This window comes from Microtus oregoni, unplaced genomic scaffold (assembly GCF_018167655.1).
Source record: "Microtus oregoni isolate MIOR12 unplaced genomic scaffold, Mior012 000012F_ref0000307, whole genome shotgun sequence".
NCBI classification, from domain to species: Eukaryota; Metazoa; Chordata; class Mammalia; order Rodentia; family Cricetidae; genus Microtus; species Microtus oregoni.
In genome coordinates, this window is record NW_024543071.1 from 53,603,998 (window position 1) to 53,624,635 (window position 20,638).

Here is a 20,638-nt window from a genome sequence, read left to right on the forward strand (position 1 = left end):
GAGGAAGGCTGAAGTCTTTTCATGCATGCCAAGAGCTCACTTGCCCTCTTGCAGGGACCATAGACGTCCTGGAGCCTGGCAGTATCTTTGTACCCCAGTCTGGCAGTGAGCTGCACACTAGTGACACAGAACTGAGGAGCTGAAAGGTTTCTGGGCGACTTGGCGCAAGCTAGCTGGGTGGTGGAAGGCTTCCAGTGTCACGCTGAGGGCAAAGCATGTGGGTCTGGATGCTGAAAGCAGTCTTCCTGTGGGGAAACAGGCTGCCCTCCACTCTGGGAGTCACTGTGCACACACGGCCACCAGAGTTATTTTTGAGAGAGTTTCTCTGTCAGTCCTGGCTGTCCTAGAACTCACAGAGATCTGTCTGAGCCTACCTCCCATGTTCTGGGATTAAAGGTGTGCTATAATGGCTCTCTTCAACTCAGAAACTGCTTCCTGTAAGTATCTGGTGGAAGACTCACTTTTCTCCTCAAGATACAGTGAACACTGACGAAATCATTTTAATTTCCGAATTTATTAAAATGATTAACCTCAATACTGCAAGTGCATGTACAAAAGATCTGTAAAAAATGTTTTTAATGAAACGTTAAAGAACTTACCTCAAATGCTGAAAAAGTCCTTTTCATTCTTTCAGTACAAGGAATACATTGTATCTCAAAAGTATTACAACTCAGCAAAACAATTTAAAACAGTAATTTGAAAAATGATTGAAAATTGAATACTTTACATATATTTCTAGGATCATTTCCTAATTCTTACAATTGCCAAAAACGTTACCAATCATTGCATAAGCTCAAGCTGAGAGTTTTATTGAGTGTGACCTCTTCCAGACTGGTCAAGCATGTGGGTGCTGGCACCCCACAGTGAAGTTCTACAGCAGATAGAGAACAGTCCGAGGCCCCTGCCTTGAGAAACGGAAATAAAGTTCCCTAGAAGGCATCAGCAGCTCTGCTGAATGCTTGTGCATACGACTCCTGAGAGGCAGCAACTCCTCAACACGTCACTGCTCTTAGACCCATGGGAAGGTCAGCCTCCAAAGATGAGGCCACAAAACTAAAATAAACATCATAAATAAGTTACTAAAATTAAGCTTAAAAATGGAGAAAGTGAGAAATGTGATATTTTGTTACCTTTTCTTTAAGACTGAAATTCCTGAAATGTCTATTGTTGGATTTCAAGGAAAGGGGAGGATTTAGTCTCTGAGCCTCTCCAAATAGCCCAGTGAACGTTCGGGAACGAGGGTGACCTGCTGCCCCGTGCAGGCTCCTGAGCCCACCTTCAGCTTCCTAGAGGTGGCACGGGGCTCTCACACAGATGGGAGGTGCTCTCGGTGCCTTGAGACAGGAGGTCCTGAGACACAGGGCTGCCCTATTTCATGGCTATAGCAAAAGGTAGTGTATATATGCAGGCACGCAGTCTCCCTCCTGCTGCCAAACGGGAGATGCCTGAGGGTCAGACTGCCTGGCAACAAGGACAAGACTGACAGGACCATAGCAGGGAGTCTCACTCATATGCACAGAAGCAAAGACATCTGAATCCTAGACGTGCTCACGGATCTCACTACCTGGAACCTACTGGTCACAGTTTTAGGAATCCAAGTGTCCCCAAGCTGAACACTAGTAGGTATCACCAGCAACAGGGAGGCACCGAGATAATCTGTGGGGACCTTTCACTCCCTGCAGGTCCCCTCTGACCTGCTCAACACTGAGTCCCGTTAACTTGTGTTGTTCAGGAACACTGTATATCTGAAAGGACACCTACACATTTCCCAGTAAATAAACAGACCCACTGGTGTCAAACACCTGCTACAAACTGATAGTTTCAAATTCTTTGATTTGCAAAATAATCCAGAGAAACAAATAAGCCTGGTACTGAACATAAAGCAGTAATCAAAAATTGCTCATTAAGTTACTTAAAATTAATTTTTCTTCTCAAAGTGCTTCAAAAACAAATTAAATCTGACTTCTCTTTTTGTCTGACTGATAATATAATCAAAAAAATCTGATATTTTCATAATAAACTAACATAAGCCAAGAATGTCCACTGATGCAGTGCTTACACTATATATTTATAATTTCCTATTTTATTGGCATGAATATTTCTAAACTTAAAAACCTTCCTGGTAAGTTCTTTTAATTTCTTATGACAAAAATTTCTCACAACACACAAATATTTACAACATATACATCATTTTCAGCTCTTTACATTGAATCCCCAAGACAAATGTTTGTATAGGTTACCACAGAACAAAAGCTGTGACTCATGTTTTTATTTCATAAACTATTATAAGTTAAAGTGAATAGATTTCTTTAATATTCCTTGTAGCATTTTACAAGTGCAACAGAAACTTGAAGACCCAAATTAAGATAGCTGAAGTTCATCAGACAAACGTTGCTTGCTGTTGCCACGCTGTTCACAGCAAAGGTTTGAAAAAATAAGCACCAATCATTCTTGCAAAGAACAATTTTATCTAAAAGGATTGGAAAGTGTTAAATACACGGTCTTTAATTTACATGACAAGCAATAAATAAGCTGCTCTGAAAACTCATCCTGCACACCACCAGCCTCGTACATATAATGTACTGAAAATGAGCTGTCACGCAGAAGACTGCATTTTAATTTAGTTTCTTTTCTTCAAAGAAATCAATCTGACTTCCAGCCAAATGGTCTCTGTGATATCGAAGGCCACGGACAGGACACCTGGGCCGGTAAACAGTGTGAAACCGACACCTCCAAGGAGAAACATCTAGCAAATAAACCAAAAGCCAGAGGTCGTTGCTGGTGAAACGAGCAGATGCTGGAAACCCTTCCTACGAGGCTGCTCTGCTCCGCCCTAACTACAGCTTAGTCATCTATGGAAGAGGGCTGGCACTTTCTCTTACAGGTAAGTTACAACATGGTGTAAGCACATTAGTGTCTCAAAGTCCTGTGTGGAGAGCGGCTGTCACTGGAGAGTCTGCTGGAGCCTCTGTCCTACAACAGGGCTTCCCTCTAACTCGGAATTGCACATAAGAAGGCTAGTTAAAAAGTACGATAAAAATTTGCACAAATCAGACTTAAGAGTTGGGATGCTGTACACTTTCTACAGTATTACGCCTACAGGTGAAGAGACCACAGAAGTGCTGCGCTGAGAAGCTGTGGCTGGGATTACTTTTACTTCCCCAGGACAACTGCAGAGCGAGAGCTCATGCGTTCAGCCTTAGAGACTGATCTTCTCTTCTCCTTGAAGAAATGTCGATATCTATGGAGTCTTTACCTACAATTAGCCTCAGCCGCTTCGCGGGAGGAAGAGGGATGAAGTCATCATCGAAGTCGTCCTCGCAGTCCTCCTCGTCCTCCTCCCCCTCAGAAGACGAGGAGTCATCTGTGCTGTCCTCCTCATACTGACTGTAGTCGTCCACTTCCATCTGGGACTCCAGCAGGGAGAGGGGATTGCTGCAGCACACTCCGTTCTCATGAAGCCCCTCTGCATATGGCCCCCTGCTCTCCTCATCCCGCTTGAGCTGGATTTTGAGCTTGGTAGAGCTGCCACCTGGCCCCGAGCTAACCCCATTACTGAGCTTGGCGACATAGAGGTTGCTGTCACTTTCATGGTCTTTACTGAGCTTGATGCTGATTTTAGAGGCGTTCACACCATCGCTCTCGTGGTCGTTTGTCTTGCTGCTGCTATCGTGCCGCCTGCGAAGCGTCAGCTTGGGGATCCCAGAGCTGTTCTCCAGTATCAGCTGTGCATCGTACCGGGTGACCCGCCGCTTCTTTTTACTTTGTGCAGTTCTGAAGCTGTCTTTTGTTGTGAAGCTGTCGGATGTGACAACGGAACAGCCAACAGGTGAGGGAGCAGAGTCTGTGTAGCTTACAGGTACCCCAGTGGTGCCACTGGGCTCACCCTGGTCAGGATGGGGCCCTGACAAATCTGGCAGCCCATCTTTCCCAGGGAAGCTGGGCTCCAGACTGCAGTCCTCTGCCTTGGCTAAGTGTTTCATGGGTTTCCCTTGTCGAAATTTCTTTCTTGAAGGGCATGGCTCACTCTTGGGACACTCCTGGGAAGCTTCCTCCCTGTGTGCAGTCTCAGGAGCCAGTTCTTCCAGCACCTCTGGGGTCACCTGCTGGCCACTGTCTGGGCAAGGTTCCAGAATGCCATTTTTATAGCCATCCAAGGGACTTGGTTCAAGCTTGATGTCAGTGGTCTCCTTCAGACCTGTCCTTGTCCTCAATGAGCGCCGGGTTGTGTAGGTGCAGGGCAAACTGTCGCCCTGCGAGTGAGCACCTCTGCCAGGGTTCTGCCTGTGTTCTCTTGCAGCATGCCTAGTCAAGCACCCACTCCCCACTGCAGCATGCGCTGGTCCCTCTGGCTCCTTCTCTTTCTTAATTGGCAAATTCTTATATAGCACAACTTTGGGCTCCTTTAGCACTAAGTTCCCCATCTCGAGCTTCCGTGATGTGCTCTTCTGGTCCAGTCGCTTGCAGTGATTCCTCAGTTTGATCTTGGAAAGTAAAGGCTTTGCCGGCTTTCCTAATTTCTTTGGTACCCTGGAGTTGTTCCTGTGCGCTAGCTTAGGTGAGGTAGAGTTGGAAGCGGGCGGGGCTCTTGGCATGGACTGCCTGGTCAGTGTTCTGCTCTTGCTGCTCCTTTTTACACCGACTGAAGACTTTCGGTTAGAAGCTGGGAAGTTTACAAGACAAAAATAAAAACATTAAAAAAAAAATGAAACAAGCTTGGTACTACAACATGACATGGTTAAACAATCCCCAAAACAATCCAGTGGCTACAAACTGCGGACACACAGGCATGCAAGGTGGCCCTCAGGCAGACTCATTCCCTACAGTGCCTCTGTTGTGGTTCAAGGACACCAGACAACAGGGCCCGGGCTGCTGCTTCCTGGCATCTCTCACATGTCAGGGCTTACTGCTCCAGACTAGGTAGTTCTCTTGCATAAAAGATTTGAAAGGAAGGTAAATGAAAACCATGGTTTCTGCCTTCATTTTCTATACGAATGTATGTGTCTGTGTATATCATAATTGTATATCTTGGCTTGATAGAACTTGGTAGACCAGGCTGGCCCAACTCACAGCAATCCTCCTGCCTCTGTCTCTCAGGTGCTGAGGCCACAGGTGTGTGATGCAATACCCGACTTCTCTCCTGAACTCTTAGTCACCATTTAACTCTACCTACAGTACGTTACTTAGCCAGTATAGCAGCAGAGAGATGAGCTCCACTAACCACTGGACTCTAGGTGTAAGGTGAAAAGATTCTAAGAAGCGTACGTTGTCTCCTCCAATACTCATACGTCAGTAAGGAAGCACAGTATCAAGCTGTTTGCTCCCCTCACCTCTAAGGATAAGAAGCTACAGCCGGCGACTATTAGGCTCAAGAGCTGCAGAGCCCTGATGGCAACAAGCAACTCAGGACAATGGATCTAACTTCCTCCTTCCGAAACAGAAAAGCTGTACAACCTAAGGTGACCACTGAGTACCTCTCAGGAGGATGTGGTCCAAGGTCATGCTGCCATAGTCGTCTACCTCCCAGGTGATCACGAAATTTTACATTAGTCAGTTGTTTTAATGACTTTTTAGTTCCACAGTTAAAAAGCAAACAAATCCTCCTTTATTAAAACTAGTCAGCGGAGAAGTTGTGGTGACCAAGGGATCAGCACCCTCACAAAAAAACAGGGTAAAGCCAGAAGCATGGGGTCTATTCAATAACGGTTTGTAGGGACAGACTGTTCCTTTTCCTCATACAGCAAAGCAAGGAGCTAGCAGTACTCTTTACCAACAAAAAGGTACAAGAATGTGTAACAAGCATTCTGAAATTATAAACCACCAGGAGTAGAAGGTTATCTATTTCAGGGACTGACTTGCCAGCAGCTACAACATACCCTACCCAAACCAACAGAGTTACCAGTGACGAGAGCTGCTGAGTGGACCAAGCATCCACATATCTGTGTGGGTTGCTGCCAAGGATACGACTTATTTCTAGAGTTGTGTAATGAAGTCTGGATGGGATTCCACTCAAGGCTAAGTGACTTATAGACCAGAAAGTCCTACAACTGCACACATTTGCATGCTTTCTTTCATATATGGATGAGTGTATGTGTGTGTGTTAAAAGATGGGATATTTAGGGAATACTTAGCAAATAGATGATTCTGACAAGCCATCTAAACACGTTAATGTTCTGGCTGCTTCCAGGCACAAGCCGAGACTGCATCTCCCAAACATGGGTTCTTGCAGGACTATCCATGACCAGGCTTTGCAGTCTCTAGCCTTTCATTTTCCCTTCCCATCCCTCTGTTGCTCTAAAAATGAAATCAACCCACACAATAACAGGATCCATGACACGCTCTTGTCAGAACCCCTCTATAGTCCAGATTCTGTCCCTCCAGTGGGACAGCCTTTGTGTGATGGACCACGGCACAAAAACCAGTGTTCACTTTCCAGTCCTCTTTTTCATTTCTATGGACCATCTTCATCTCTGGGCTGTCTAAGAGCATATGCTCCTGGTCTTCCTTTGACTCTGGCCACCCAACTGCCATTCTTCAGACACCTGCCAGCTCAAGCCCCTTGACAATATTTTTCCAGGTGACAGGTATCACCTGGTCAGTTACCACCATTTAGATTCTGGCAGTTTCCAAGCCTCTAGTTCCTTTCTTCTGAACCACAGATCCAGAGTGCTAACAACTGACTGCAGTTGCTCCAGAGCTGACAGGCTTGCACTGTCCCCTAGAGCTCTGACAGCTTCTCCCCTTGTTGATGCCTACCATCAGCCCACGACTCAAGCAAGAAGTTGGCCACCCTTGACTCTTCTTAAACTGTTCTCATACAATTACTTGCCAGTCCTGCAGCACCATCCACCCCTGCAGTGTCACTGGAATCCCATCTGCCTCTGTTTAGCATGCCACTACCTCCTGTCTGGACTGTGCATGGCACTTGCCTGTCCCTCGTTCCTCCGAAGCCAGAATGACGTGTAGGCTACTATCCCATGTTACTGTGGAACATAACCTTTTCACTACCCAATGCCTTGAGAATAAAGCCTGAAATCTTCAGCTAAGTCATATCCTTTATCCTCTCCATCTGCAGAAGCCACAGGCTTTCTGACTAAAGCCCTCAACTTGTGGGCATGTGCATGTGAGTCCCTCCGCTGTGGACATGCTTCACCTGGCCAGCTCATCATTTAGGGAGCATCTTCTGACTGCACTCTTGGCATCCAAAGCCCTTTCTCTCTCTGAAATAAATTTAATTCATTAGCTGAATTCCATTTTAAGGTGATTCTGAGTCAGCCCCTCCTCCTTCCTTAGGGTCCCTGCTGATAGCAGGGGCAACATTGACAGAGGGGTCCTTGTGTTTGTGACCTGAACCAGCACAAAATGGATTGCACTTAGATGGTACATTACTTTGGTAGGTACGCCCTTATGTGTCTGTCACAATTTGTTTGAAAAGTACCATCTCATCCAAAGCCCAGTGAAAAGGTAAGCTCCCAGAGAAAAATGAGCAGAGAAATGTACCCGAGACTCTCCTAGAATGCCAGGGGCCAATCACTATACAGACACATGTGTGTATGTGAGTGGGGGGGGTGGAGATTCAGTGATGGTAAGGCTAGAGGAAGAAGCTGGTAGCCACAATGACAAATTTAGTGTATTGAGACTGAGGGCAGACGTGCCCTTGGTGCAGCCACTCTCTCTTTTTTTTTAATATATTTATTTATTATGTATACAATATTCTGTCTGTGTATATGTCTGCAGGCCAGAAGAGGGCACCAGACCTCATTACAGATGGTTGTGAGCCACCATGTGGTTGCTGGGGATTGAACTCAGGACCTTTGGAAGAGCAGGCAATGCTCTTAACCTCTGAGCCATCTCTCCAGCCCAGCCACTCTCTTTTGATCAATAAACTCCAAGTGTATATCACGGATGGTAACTTTGGTGGGGTGTACATTCCTCCTGCTACATGCCAGACACTGTGCACAAGTCATATGAAGACCTAAAGGGGCTCTTACCACACCTATGAAGGAACCAAGCTCTCATGGTCTGGTAGGTCCCAAAACTCCATCTGCTAAGAAGTGGGACCTGGGCTTGGTTCTGGCCCCAGACCCTGAGTTTCAGATCACCATTATGTTGACTGTAATATGGCTTCAGTCCAAACTCAGGAGACATTGTATGGCCACTGACTGTGGTGGCTCCAAGGTGTCATTTAAACCCTAAGTATGACACTTAGTGTGCACCATGAAGAAACATGACAGAAGAACACCAGTGCTCTCCTGAGCTCTCAAGCTAGACTGTCAGTGCATGCGAGTCAAGTTGTCACAAGGGCCATGTCTCAGTTAGGAAACAGAAAACCCTCAGCAGCACTTGAAAGTCTCCTATTTTCCAGGCACAAGTCCCTTTGCCTGATGTGAGTGACTGAATGGAAAGGCAGGCCTGGCAGCGGTACACATCAACTAGAGGTAGCACTGTCACAGAGAAGGGGCAGCGCTGCCTTCATGCCAGCCAGGTGCTCCTTCAGCCCACACAAACGCACCCTACTGGCTGGTCTGCTGGGCCCTGGGCAGTGACTGTCTACAGCTTCGGGTGCTGCTTGAGTATTCGTGTTTCACACAGCTTATCATTCATTATCAGAGTCACCAAGGCCTGGAAATCCAGGATCCTCCAAAGGGTACTGGAGCTTAGACTGGAAGACTCACTTTGGATATGGGATTTCTTGCTGCCTCCACTCCTGGGTGCTAAAGCAGAAAGCCAAGCTGAAGCTCTTAGGACATCATATCTCAGCCTTGTGTCAAGCAAGAATGTTTTCCTCATGCCTAGGTAGCAATGTTGCCAAATTGCTAGGTAAGGCAGGGGAAAGAGAAGCAGGGAGGGCAAAAGCAGTCCCTGGCTACACACTAGGTATGCCTGAAGGCCTAGGAGGAAGTTCTGATGCTCACTAGCTTTTCTCAGCCTGTTTTTATTTCACTCCCTTTGTTACAGGGTCAAGATGAAGCATAAGCACAAACACAGACTTGAAGGAAACGTGTAAAAAGGCGAGCGAGGACCAGCATCTCTAAACCCTAACACGTAGACGGTGAGAGGCAGGAGTACTTGAGTGTATGGTTTGGACTATCTAGTAAGACCATGTCTTTTAAAAAACAACATGTAATAGGTACACACATGTGCAGGCAAAGCCTGATAACTGATAACCTGAGCTCCATTACTGGGACCAACACAGTAGAAGGACAGTACTGACTTATTCTCTAACCTCCACACATGTGACCCATGGGTCATGCCTCCACTCTCCAGGCAAAACAAAGTAAAAAGTAAAAGAAACGGTTAAAATGTATGTAAGAAATAGAGAAGTACTTATGTGAACATGATCTGATGCACAATAGTTGTAGAGGGTGAAGGGACACACTATGTGGCTGACCCATATACTTCTAGATGTCATCAAAATCCTAAGCACTGTAGGACCATCTTTATGGACAGACATGAGAGTGGGAAAGAGAATACCCAGGCCTTGTTCCCTCTGACCCCTGTGCCATGCTTCCAGATCACTGACAGCTTTGGCTTACTCTACCACTCACGCTGCAAATCAATCACCTAACATAGGCAGCCACTAGCAAGGGTGAGCTTTCTATTCTAAAGTGCTGAGACTACAGCTCAAAGGTGCTATGCAGTCTTTCTGCCCTTGAGAAAAAGCTGTGACTTTGCACTTGTCTTGGAGAGGAGGCATAAGCTCTCCAGGAGGGTCCAGAACCACCCACATCTTGGTACTTCTCCAAAAACTACTGGGTTGAGTAATAAATATTTCTCATGTTGTAACATATCAGCACACACAACCCCTTCAGAAACTATTTGTATTTAAGTACTTAAAGCTTACGTATTTAAGCTAAATGGTGTGCTGAGTTTAAAATGTATATTCTAGTGATCAAGTTCATACACAAAAACACAGGAACTCTCTCACTTCATCAGAGCCATTCTCTGAGAGCAGCTTTGTGGCTGTCTGGAAGGCAGCATACACCTCAGTGTTTCCATGTAAGTATTTATGAAATGGGCTTCACAAGCCTCCAGTGTCTTCAAGGAACCAGACTCAAGAAAACAAAGTTCATTACACTGCCTTTATTAATAGAACCAACAGTCAACAGTGAATGAGAGACTAACACCTCCTCTTTGTTCACTTTGGGCTCAGCTAAGAAGTGTGAATTTGAGCTACACTATTGCTTTTATACTAGAGGCTACGCCTGGCTTTGGACTTCAAGTAGCAAGAAGATTCAGATATCCACACAGTGGCACTTGCCATCATAGAGACACCGTCCCCTTTCTTCAAAATTTTCTGTAAGGGAAGGTAGTACCCGTGTGTGGACTGAAAACATCTGAAGGCATGGAGAAGATCCTGGAACACCCAGTGCCTGAGGGGGCTCTTACGTGCTCAGAGTCACTGGACACTAGAGTCCTGAAATAGGCACTCTGGGCAACCAAGGCAAACCTTTCTCACAGACGACTCTGGTTGAGACACGTCAGAAGGAGAACATGCTGTTGTAGAGGCATCTAGAGAACACTAGTGTTACCCAGATGAAGGACAGCAGCCACAGATGTCCCACACTTCAAGCTCCACAATTGCTGTGCTGTCTTTGGTCTATGGAGCGTTTCTTTTCTTTTCTTTTTTCTGTTATTCACTACCACCCCAGTTTCTATGAGAAATTCCACTAACATAGAACTGGCAGCTCACAGCTTGCTTCCTTTTCATTTTCATCTGGCTTGCTACTTCCTACAGTGGTAATCACACACCCCACAGCACAGCCACATCAAAATACTCCTCTGGCATCCTTCTGAGCATAGTGAACCAGGCTGATGCACTTCAAAAACAGCTAAGCAAGTAGTAAAAAGATAGAAGCCTTGAAGCATAATGAACTCTGAGTCCATCCTGTTCCTAGACTGGCTGGAGATGGACATAAGCAGCCTGAATAACTAGCCAAGCTCTTGCAGCGCCTAACACACCATTTTACCATCACTGATGAGTTGAAAATGTGTTCCTCAAAGATGATGGTTCTGGAACATATGTTGAATACTTCAACACTCAATACCAAGTATTCAAAAATACATATAGAGGTTGGCCCTGAATGTGGAGTGGACACAAACTGCTATGGACTCAAAGCATTTCTATTATTTGCAGTGCAGCTGAAGCCTCAAGTCCCAGTTCTATCAGTATTTAGAGCTTCAAAACTACTGAAGCATGCTTTGTGAGCAATGAAGACTGTAACCAGCACCTTATGGTAAAGCTCCCTTACTTACTTGCATTGTCTTTTTCCTGAGTGGTGTCTGCGTCAGTGTTAGAGCTGACAGACTGACTGTCTGAATTTTTGCTGCTGTCCCCTAACTTTTTAAGCCTATTTAAGCGTTTATCTGTTTCTCTGAGTCCGTATTTGCTATTGATAACAGGAGCAGGCGCAGGCAGTCCTACTCTGGATTTAAAAGCACCAGTTCCCCGTCTGAAAGAGAAAACAGCAAAGGTCAAATAAATGGAGCAGACTACTTAAAACAAGCTTGGCTGCTGAGGGTACTTGGGCACATCAGGTCTAGGGCTGAGATGAACTGCTGAGACCTCAACCACAAGACAACTACCAGCTCTAGAGTTCTCAGGGAGATCTAGCATGTATCTACCACAAACACTTTAAATTTTTTTTTAATTTTATTTTATGTGCATTAGTATTTCATCATGGGTTTCAGGTCCCCTTGAACTGGAGTTATAGACAGTTGTGAGCTGCCATGTGTGTTTCTGGAAGAGTTGTCAGTGGTCTTAACTATTGAACCATCACTCCAGCAGGCCAAAACCACTTTTAAAACTATACTTACAATGAATGTCTCAATCATTCATTAGCTGCCTGTGGACCTGTATCTGTAGATATACTATGTAGCCAATTCTTCATTTATATTTCTTTTCAAGCAAAACTAAGATACCACACTACCATTTTACCCAGCACTTTAATTTTCTTGTATCATATGTGTTTCTGTGTAAGCCTGCAATGAACATGTTTTGAAAGCTCACACTTCCATAGAACATGCATGAGCGTTTTCAATGTTCTGTGGTAACTAATGTGTGTATGCACATGCAAGTGCTCACGCTCACATATATGCTCACACAGATGCCTAGAGAGGCCAGAAGTGGCAACAGATCCTCTGGAGCTGGAGTTACTGAGGGTTGTGCTGCCTGACACAGGGGCTGGTACTGGAACTTGGGTCCTTTGGAAAGAGCAGTACGCACTCAGTTGGTCAGGTATCTCTTTGACTAGAATCTGGTCATTCAAGCATTTTTTTGATTTACTAATGTTATCAAGATCTTCAAAACCCTAAAGTTAGATAGAAACTGTTTTTTTGTTTTTTTTTTCTTTTTTGAGACAAGATCTGTCTATGTAGGCCAGGCTGGCCTCTAATGCACATGAGATCTGCCTGCCTCTGCCTTCTGGGTATTAGGATTAAAAGTGTGTGTCACCATGCTTAGCTCAGATAATTTTTTGGTAAAGATTTATTTTCTTTTTAATTATGTGCATACATATGAATGCACACACCCTCGGAGGACAAAGGAGGAGGCAGTTCCCCTGTAGTAGCAGGAACAGCCCTACATGGGTGTTAGGAACTAAACTTGGGTTCTCTGAAGAATAATACATGCTCTTGAATTTTGAGCCGTCTCTCTCTCTTTTTAAATTTATTTATTTACTTATTATGTATACAATATTCTGTCTGCATGTATGCCTGCAGGCCAGAAGAGGGCACCAGACATCATTACAGATGGTTGTCAGCCACCATGTAGTGGCCGGGAATTGAACTCAGGACCTTTGGAAGAGCAGGCAATGCTCTTAACCGCTGAGCCATCTCTCCAGCCCCCATTGAGCCGTCTCTTAAGCTCCTAGGAAGGCATTTTCCTAATCATTTTATATTGTTTTTAAACTTTATTTTGGAGTTTAACTTACTCTCTCCAGGAGGACAAGCAGCACTCTCTTCCCATGTGCACTAAGATGCCATACACACTTGCTTGTTTTAGAACTCTGTTGGCTATTGTCTATTCCTAAGTAATAAATCGTTTGATCACTCGCTTTATAAAAAATAATCTTTACTATCTACCTAGCTTTTTTTTTTAATTAAAAAAATAGGGTCTCATATGGTCTATGAACCAAGAATGACCAGAACTTAAGATCTTCCTGCCTCACCTTCTGAGTGCTGGGATTACAGGCATGTGCCACCACACCAACCCCTAATACAACTCTGGGATCTTTCCAGTGTTTCCTGTGCTCTACACAGCCCTGTATCAACTGCTCCCCTAACCTTTTTTGATTGTTGTTTGGTGCTGGGGACTAGGTTTCTTTCATGTTCGTTTTTGGAAGACAGCTTGCTATGTAACCTAGGCTTACCTTGAATTTTTTTCTAATGCATCTGCCTCAGTCTCCAAAGTACTGAGATTATAGGCATAAGCTACTATGCCTGGCTTCCCCTAATGTTCTTTAGATTTTTTTTGACTTGGTTGTCACTATATATACTATTTTATAACCTTTAAAATAGTTTTGGTCAATTCCAAATATAATGCCTCACACAATTTATCATGAAAAGAACGGTACCTATACCATAACAGCTTAACATCACAATTCTTTTTACTCAGATTTTTGGTTTTGGAGACAGGGTTCCATTTGTGTAGCCTTGACTATCCTGAACTCACTCTGTAGACCAGGCTGCCCTCAAACTCACAGAGATCCGCCTGCCTCTGCCTCCTGAGTGCTAGGACTAAGGGCATGTACTACCACTGCCTGACTTACTCAGATCTTATTTTGAGGGTCTATCATCAGATTTTATCTTCCAAAATTTCTCTAATGATGTACGTACAACTTATATAGAAACTTTAACTATACTCACCACTGTCTTTTTCCACACTTACTGTTCTCCTGAGCACTTCTGCATGGTGACCCACTAGTAACAGCTGCATCACATGTGCTTCTGCTTCTCACACTGCAGGGTGCTGTGCTACAGAGCACATGTGCTAGCTCTACGCTCACATGATGTGGATGGTCGGGCAGGGTCAGCACCATAACATCATGACAGTCATGAAGTTCAAGTGGGGAAAAGTTCAAGATCCTTTACCTTTCACAAGTGTAGCATTCGCAGAACTCATTATTTTCTCCAAAAAACCCATCTCCATAGTAACAAGAAATTTCTTCTCCAGGTTCAATATCTCTCAGAGCCTTCACACATGCTGTATCTCGGCCAGTTGACACAAACTGAAATAGAAGTAACCTGTTAAGAGTCTCACACCCAAGGCAGACATAGAATCTCTGAGGTATTTGGTTTTCTTTTATGCTTACCTTACAGTTAGGTCTGCAATCTGAAAAATGTCCAAAAGAGAAAGTCAATTAACTGCTGATAAGATCTGAAACACGAAGTTACAGAATCTGAAAAGGCTTTCCAGACAACTTCACAATTTCCATCAGTTTAGGTCTCAAGTTACACTGGGCATATTTAATAAATCTGAAGACAACGGCCATTCCAAACTCCCCTGAGTATGGCCAGGCCACGCTAGCCGTGGGCAGCCAGCCCACACAGCATAGACGCCTCAAAAGGCAGCTTACCATGATTTATAAATGCAGCAGGACCGAGCCAGAGTTGAGCACAGTTTTTCCTTGTGGAATACATGACACTGAAGTCGTTTTCTCCATGTCTAAGTAGCATGTTCTCCTCAATTTCTGAAAGTTCGGCAATACAACCCACCAGTAATTCTATTTTGTCATTTCGTTTCCTATTTAAAATATGTGATAAAAATTACTAGTAATTATAATAAGGCTTCTTTTAATAAATTAAGCCTTCCCACTAAATAGCAGAAACTGATCAGCCCTGGCTCCACATACTCTGCTGACGGACACGGAGTGTACCTGAGGACCCTCTCTTCCTCTCTGGAGCCCCATGGCCTCATTTCTTATCTGCCTTATCCCCATGAGAGAATGGAAATTCCTCCAGGCCAGGTACTGTGCCTTTGTGACTCTCAACACCCTGCAGTGCCTGGATCAGCATCTCACAGGAGGCAAAGCCCAACTACTCACTGTACAGTATTACATATTTGCAAATGGGTCCCACAGTGGTGGGATATGAGGGCCCAGAACTTTGTCTTCATCTAGTAGTATTTTCTGCAAGCACAAATTACCAGCTTAAGTTTCCTAGTGGCCACGTCAAGGAAAAAGAGGTGAAATTCCTCTCAACATATTTTAAGTCCACATATCCAATAGTATAACATATACTATTTTAGCAGGCAGTCACTATGGGAACTACGAATGAAAAAGAGAACACAATGTGAGTTCTGGAGACAGACTACATTTCCAGGACTCTAGGAGGCCAGTGGCTACTTTATTGCAAAATGAGATCTCAAGCCTGCCATCTGCAACACATGAGCCACCAGAGCTGGTCAGCACCTCAATCACAATCTAAGGCAGAGTACCTTCAAATACACCCCAGGGGCTTACTTGGGAATAATGTTCTTTTGTACATTCTATTTTTGGTTACCTGACCTCTCAAATTTTTGCTATTGAAATTCTAAAGAACTGTCAGAGCTGGATGGTGGTTGTACACGCCTGTAATTCCAGCACTTGGGAGGCAGAGGTAGATGGATGGATGTCTGTGAGTTCAAGGTCTGCCTGGTCTACAGAGCAAGTTTCAGGACAGCCAGGACTACACAGAGAAAACAATCCTGGCTTGAAAAACCATTAAAAAAAAAACAAAAACAAAACAAGCCCCCCCCCCCCTAAAAAAAACCCACCAAAACCTTTCAGAGGGACTGCCTGTTTCTCCTAAGATATATGGTAAGGGTCAGAGGGACTGCCTGTTTCTTCTGGGACATAAGGTAAGGGTCAGAGGGAATCCCTGTTTCTCCAGGACATTAAGGGTCACAGGGACTACTTTCTTTTCCTGGGACATACTACCATAGTAAGGGAACAGGCATTATTAATAGGAAAGAAAGCTACACATTCTCTCTCCTCTTTCTTTCTCCTCTATGGCTTGTAAGCCTCTTACTGAGGTTTGACTTTATTTAGAGGCAGTCTCATTGTATATCTTGGCTGGCTGGGAACTCGTTGTTATGCAGACCAGACTGGCCTTGAACTCACAAGATATGCTTGCCTTTGTCTCCTGAGTGCTGGGATTAAAAATGGTCTTTACTATTTCTATTTAATCTGGTATGCATGCATGTTTTTAAGCAGGTTAACGTTTTCAAGTGTCTCTGTCTGTAAACTGACCTCAAGTTGCTAAGACTTCATCCCCAACTTTTCAGCCTGACCCTGGAAGCCAGGTAACTGACCTTGCACCCTCCACCTTTCAGCAGTCCAATACGGAGTAGTCATTTAGACTCAACACACTGTGGCCTAGAGATGCAACCAGGTCACCTAGAGTTATGAGTTCACCACCCCTAAACCAGCAGGTCAGAGCACTGCACTGTCCCTCAAGGAAGCACTGGCTCTGGCTGACCATGACTTCTTACGTACTTCAAGGACAATGTCAGAAATCTTTAAACAGAAGTACACTGAGTTTTGACTAGTTTAATAATTACCACTCTTTTGTTGCAACTATCTTGGCTCCATTTTGTTCTGAAGAGTATCTATTACAAGGCAATATTTCAAATCCACTGTCAGTCGCAAACATCCGCAAGTAAATAAAGACCTAAAGCAGGGAAAAATGTGATAACAATTATCTATTCTGCTAGACTTTCTCAGAATTATAAAAGCATATCACTGACAACAACGTAAACTATCGGGTAATAAAGAAAAAATTAGTTTCAGTCTCAACATTTACTTCTGTGAGCACCCAATGGCATGGCTCTGCTCTCTAGAAGCTCAGAATGGACTGCACTCCTAAATGAAGATTTTTTTCTTGGATTATCAGCCACGTCACCTTCCGCACTACAGTTCTTTACATTCAGTGCTTTGATGAAAACTAACTCAAGGAGCTGGTACTAGTCCAGTGGCAGAGCACTTGTCCAGCATGTGCAAGGCCCTGGGTTCGACCTGAGGCTCTGTAAACCACCACCATCAATCACTATTAGACTTAAATTCTCAGTGCTCATGAATAGTCAGGCTTCAGTTTACTTGTAAGCCTATGGGTTTTGTTTTGTTTGATTTGTTTTGAGATAGAGCCTCAACGTTGTAGTCTAGCTGATCCAAATTCACTCTATAGTCCAGGCTGGCCCCAAATTTGTGACAACCTTCCTGCTTCAACTACTAGTTTCTACTCATCTGGACATAGGTTAGCAGCATTAATACACTTAACTTACATGTTCCTTGAATAATTTCTCCTGCATTTTGTTTTTGTTGAGAAAATAATGCCGTGCCCATTCACCTGAAGTCAAACATTTGAAGGCTTTCTCTAAGTGTTCATCTTTCTTAAAGCGTTCAATTACTTCCTTTAGCTCTTCTTGCCTTCCCTTAATAGGCCGAAATCTGAAAGAAATCAAGATAGCAAGTTTAATTATCTATCACAATTCTTTTAAAAAATTTTAAAATTATGTGTATTATGTGTTTGGCCTGCATGTATATATGTGCACCACATGTATATCCACAAGAGAAGTCAGATTCCCTAGAATGAAGGTACAGATAGTTGTAAAGTATGCTAGGAACTGAACCTGGGTCCTCTGCAAGAGTAAGCAGTGCTTTCAACCATTGAGCCATCACCTCCAGCTCTCCATCACAATTCTTGAGCTATGTATCCAACTGAAGAGATCTCAAGGAACTGGTATCCTATAGTCAGCATGGTTAGTACATCAAAGATTAAAGAAAAAAACAATAATCTTGATGGTTAAATCATCAATTACTACAAAAATCACCTAAGATCTTCCTTTTTTCTTTTCTTCTGCATGCATGTAGTACACATGCATGTTTGCATGTGTAGATGCATATAAATGTGCATGTGAAGACCAGAGGTTGATACTGGGTACCTTCCTCCATCACTCTCCATTTTATGTATTCAAACAGGGTCTCTGGCTGAACTTAAGAGATTGCTGATTCAGCTAGTGAAGCTAGCCACTTGTCCCAGGGAATGCCCTGACTCCACCTCTTAAGTATTGGGATTAGAGGCAAGCTGCCACATCTCCCTGGCTTTTTATGAGGGTTCTGGGAATCAGAACACCAGTCCTCAACTCATATGCCACATGTTTTATTCAATGAGCTACCTCTCCAAGGCCTAATTTCCTTTTTTTTCTTTTCAAACAATATTTTGATATTTTTGTTTAGCTGCTAATTAACTGTGAAATGAGACGACTCAAAAGCTGCAAGTCTCCTACTTCCACTAGTCACCTACTTTGGACAGCACAAAGTCAAAGACAATAGAACAATTCCAGTGGAGGCCAGAGGGCAGGAATTTTAGGTGGACTTACATAGGAGTGCAAGGCAATGAGTGCAGAGGTACAATGACACAAACAAAACCAAGCTATAACAAAATGGCTGTGTGCACAGCAGAAAACCCCAACATGGTCCAAATAGGATCTTTAAATATACCCTGATTTTCCAATCACTCCTACTGGTGTAGGACTTCATCCAGAGAACAGGGAAGTTCCAAAAGCATAACTTGGGGATGAAACTGTTAATGGCAGAATGTTTTTTTCTGTTTCCTCCAAATTTATTTTATAATTGGTGGATATAAATTAATAAACAGAAATTAATCAAGACATACGTTACAATTTAACAGAACCCGATAATCTAATTTCAGTGTTTTCCAAGTTCATTTTTAAGTCTTTTCATCATGGGGTTTGTCGGGAAATTAAGCAACATATGAATGCTTCCACTGGATGTCAATTGACTACTTATGACATAATTTCTTCTATAATGCAATTATGAAGAACCTTCAAGAAACTTTTCAATGTAAAAAAGTGTTGGTCAAATACTCAGCACAGTATAAAAATATCATTTCAAGGGCTGGAGAGATGGCTCAGTGGTTAAGAGCATTGCCTGCTCTTCCAAAGGTCCTGAGTTCAATTCCCAGCAACCACATGGTGGCTCACAACCATCTGTGATGAGGTCTGGTGCCCTCTTCTGGCCTGCAGACATACACACAGACAGAATATTGTATACATAATAAATAAATATTAAAAAAAATATCATTTCAACAGCGGAGAGCACTGCTGCTCATCATTTTAACTATGATATCACTGAGTAGAGAACAAATCACCTTGAGAACACATGCAAAAAAAAGGCAATAAAACAAAAATTTCTCTGCAAGTCAGTTTCATCTGATTACTTTTCTCAAATAGAGTTTTATGTTAAAAAACAATAAATAAACAAAGCTCCCAACAGAATTAGAGACTGCTGTTCAAATAAAGCCCATGGAAAAAATATCAGTGGCTCAAGAGAAAAAGTATTTGAACTATGCACTTATCAATCTTCAAGTGCTGACCTTAGAGTCTGAAAACAATGAGATAAGATCTCCAAGTTCAGCACACGTCATAACGTTCTTCAAAATAAGCTACTACAAAGCATTAACTTTCTCTTGAGACTGGATCTCATGTAACCCTGGCTGGCTGTGCTCTTGATCTCCCAATGGAGAGAAGGATGGCTTTGAATGCTAAGTTTTCTTGCCTCTACCTCCCAAGTGCTGGGATTATAGGTATGCACTACCACAGATAGCATCCATTAACAAAATTTCATTAAGGCTTATTTGTTTTTCTTTCTTTGGTTTTTCTTTTTTTAAAAAAATATTTATTTATTTTTTATGTATACAATATTCTGTCTGTGTGTATGTCTGCAGGCCAGAAGAGGGCACCAGACCTCTTTACAGGTGGTTGTGAGCCACCATGTGGTTGCCAGGAATTGAACTCAGGACCTTTGGAAGAGCAGGCAATGCTCTTAACCACTGAGCAATCTCTCCAGCCCCCTTTCTTTGGTTTTTCTGAGACAGAGCTTGTCTGTATAGCCCAGGCTATTCTAGAACTCACATTATAGACCAGGCTGACCTCAAACTCAGTGATTCACCTGCCTCTGCCTCCTGAGTGCTGGGATTAAAGGTGTGCACCATCACTGAGCAGTTTATATACTTCAGTTTTAATAGTTCTGGAGCTATCTGAGAATTCAAACTCACATGCACCCGAGATACGAGAGGAAATGTTTTACTGCTATTTGGGCAGTATATGTATTCTCATAGACTAATGAATTTGGGTCTTCTAAAGAATTCAGAACAATTTTCAGTTCTGAGTTGAGGTGGAGGGCCACCATTCAGATATTCTAAAGATATGCAGGATTGGGGAAGCACCAAATCATTTCAAACTACTTATCTGTAGCCATCACAATGGATTAAAATTAGATTTAAACCATTCTTGCTGCAACCCTACATTACAAGGTAATAAGTGTATGAACAACAGATAAGCAGTGGTAGATCTCCCATTTAAATGCACAAAGCCCAGTTCAATTTAGTACAGTCTAAAAAAATCATCCAACATCAGCACAACAGCACAGATATGCCAAACAGAAATGTTGGTCACGGCTTCATATTTCCAACAGTACAAATGAAGAAATGTGGGAAACAGATAACACTGTGTTCAGTGATCAGAAAAGCAACATTCCTGACTGAATAACTCCAATAAGCCATCCATGAAGTGAAGTGGCAGAACTTCCGACAACAGGAAGAGATAGTTGTCCTCCTGTGTCTAATGTAGAAGTGACCA

The 20,638-nt window shown here is 43.4% G+C and overlaps 1 protein-coding gene across 4 annotated transcripts in view; it reads right to left on the reverse strand.

Annotated features, from left to right (window-relative positions):
- Window positions 1–504: 504 nt before the first annotated feature.
- The window catches only part of Kmt5b (lysine methyltransferase 5B), a 49,413-nt gene continuing 29,279 nt past the window's right edge, over window positions 505–20,638 (reverse strand). For 3 of the 4 annotated variants that reach the window (XM_041660902.1, XM_041660900.1, XM_041660899.1), the window contains 8 exons: window positions 17,261–17,426; window positions 16,541–16,650; window positions 14,577–14,743; window positions 14,313–14,332; window positions 14,092–14,228; window positions 11,257–11,453; window positions 3,261–4,663; window positions 505–2,746 (listed from right to left, as the gene is read on the reverse strand). In XM_041660902.1, the coding sequence (XP_041516836.1) occupies window positions 2,621–2,746; window positions 3,261–4,663; window positions 11,257–11,453; window positions 14,092–14,228; window positions 14,313–14,332; window positions 14,577–14,743; window positions 16,541–16,650; window positions 17,261–17,426 (2,326 nt within the window). In that variant the 3' untranslated portion in view covers window positions 505–2,620. Of the gene's footprint in view, window positions 4,664–11,256; window positions 11,454–14,091; window positions 14,229–14,312; window positions 14,333–14,576; window positions 14,744–16,540; window positions 16,651–17,260; window positions 17,427–20,638 lie in introns of all 4 variants that reach the window. The other variant, XM_041660901.1, reaches the window with a different exon arrangement.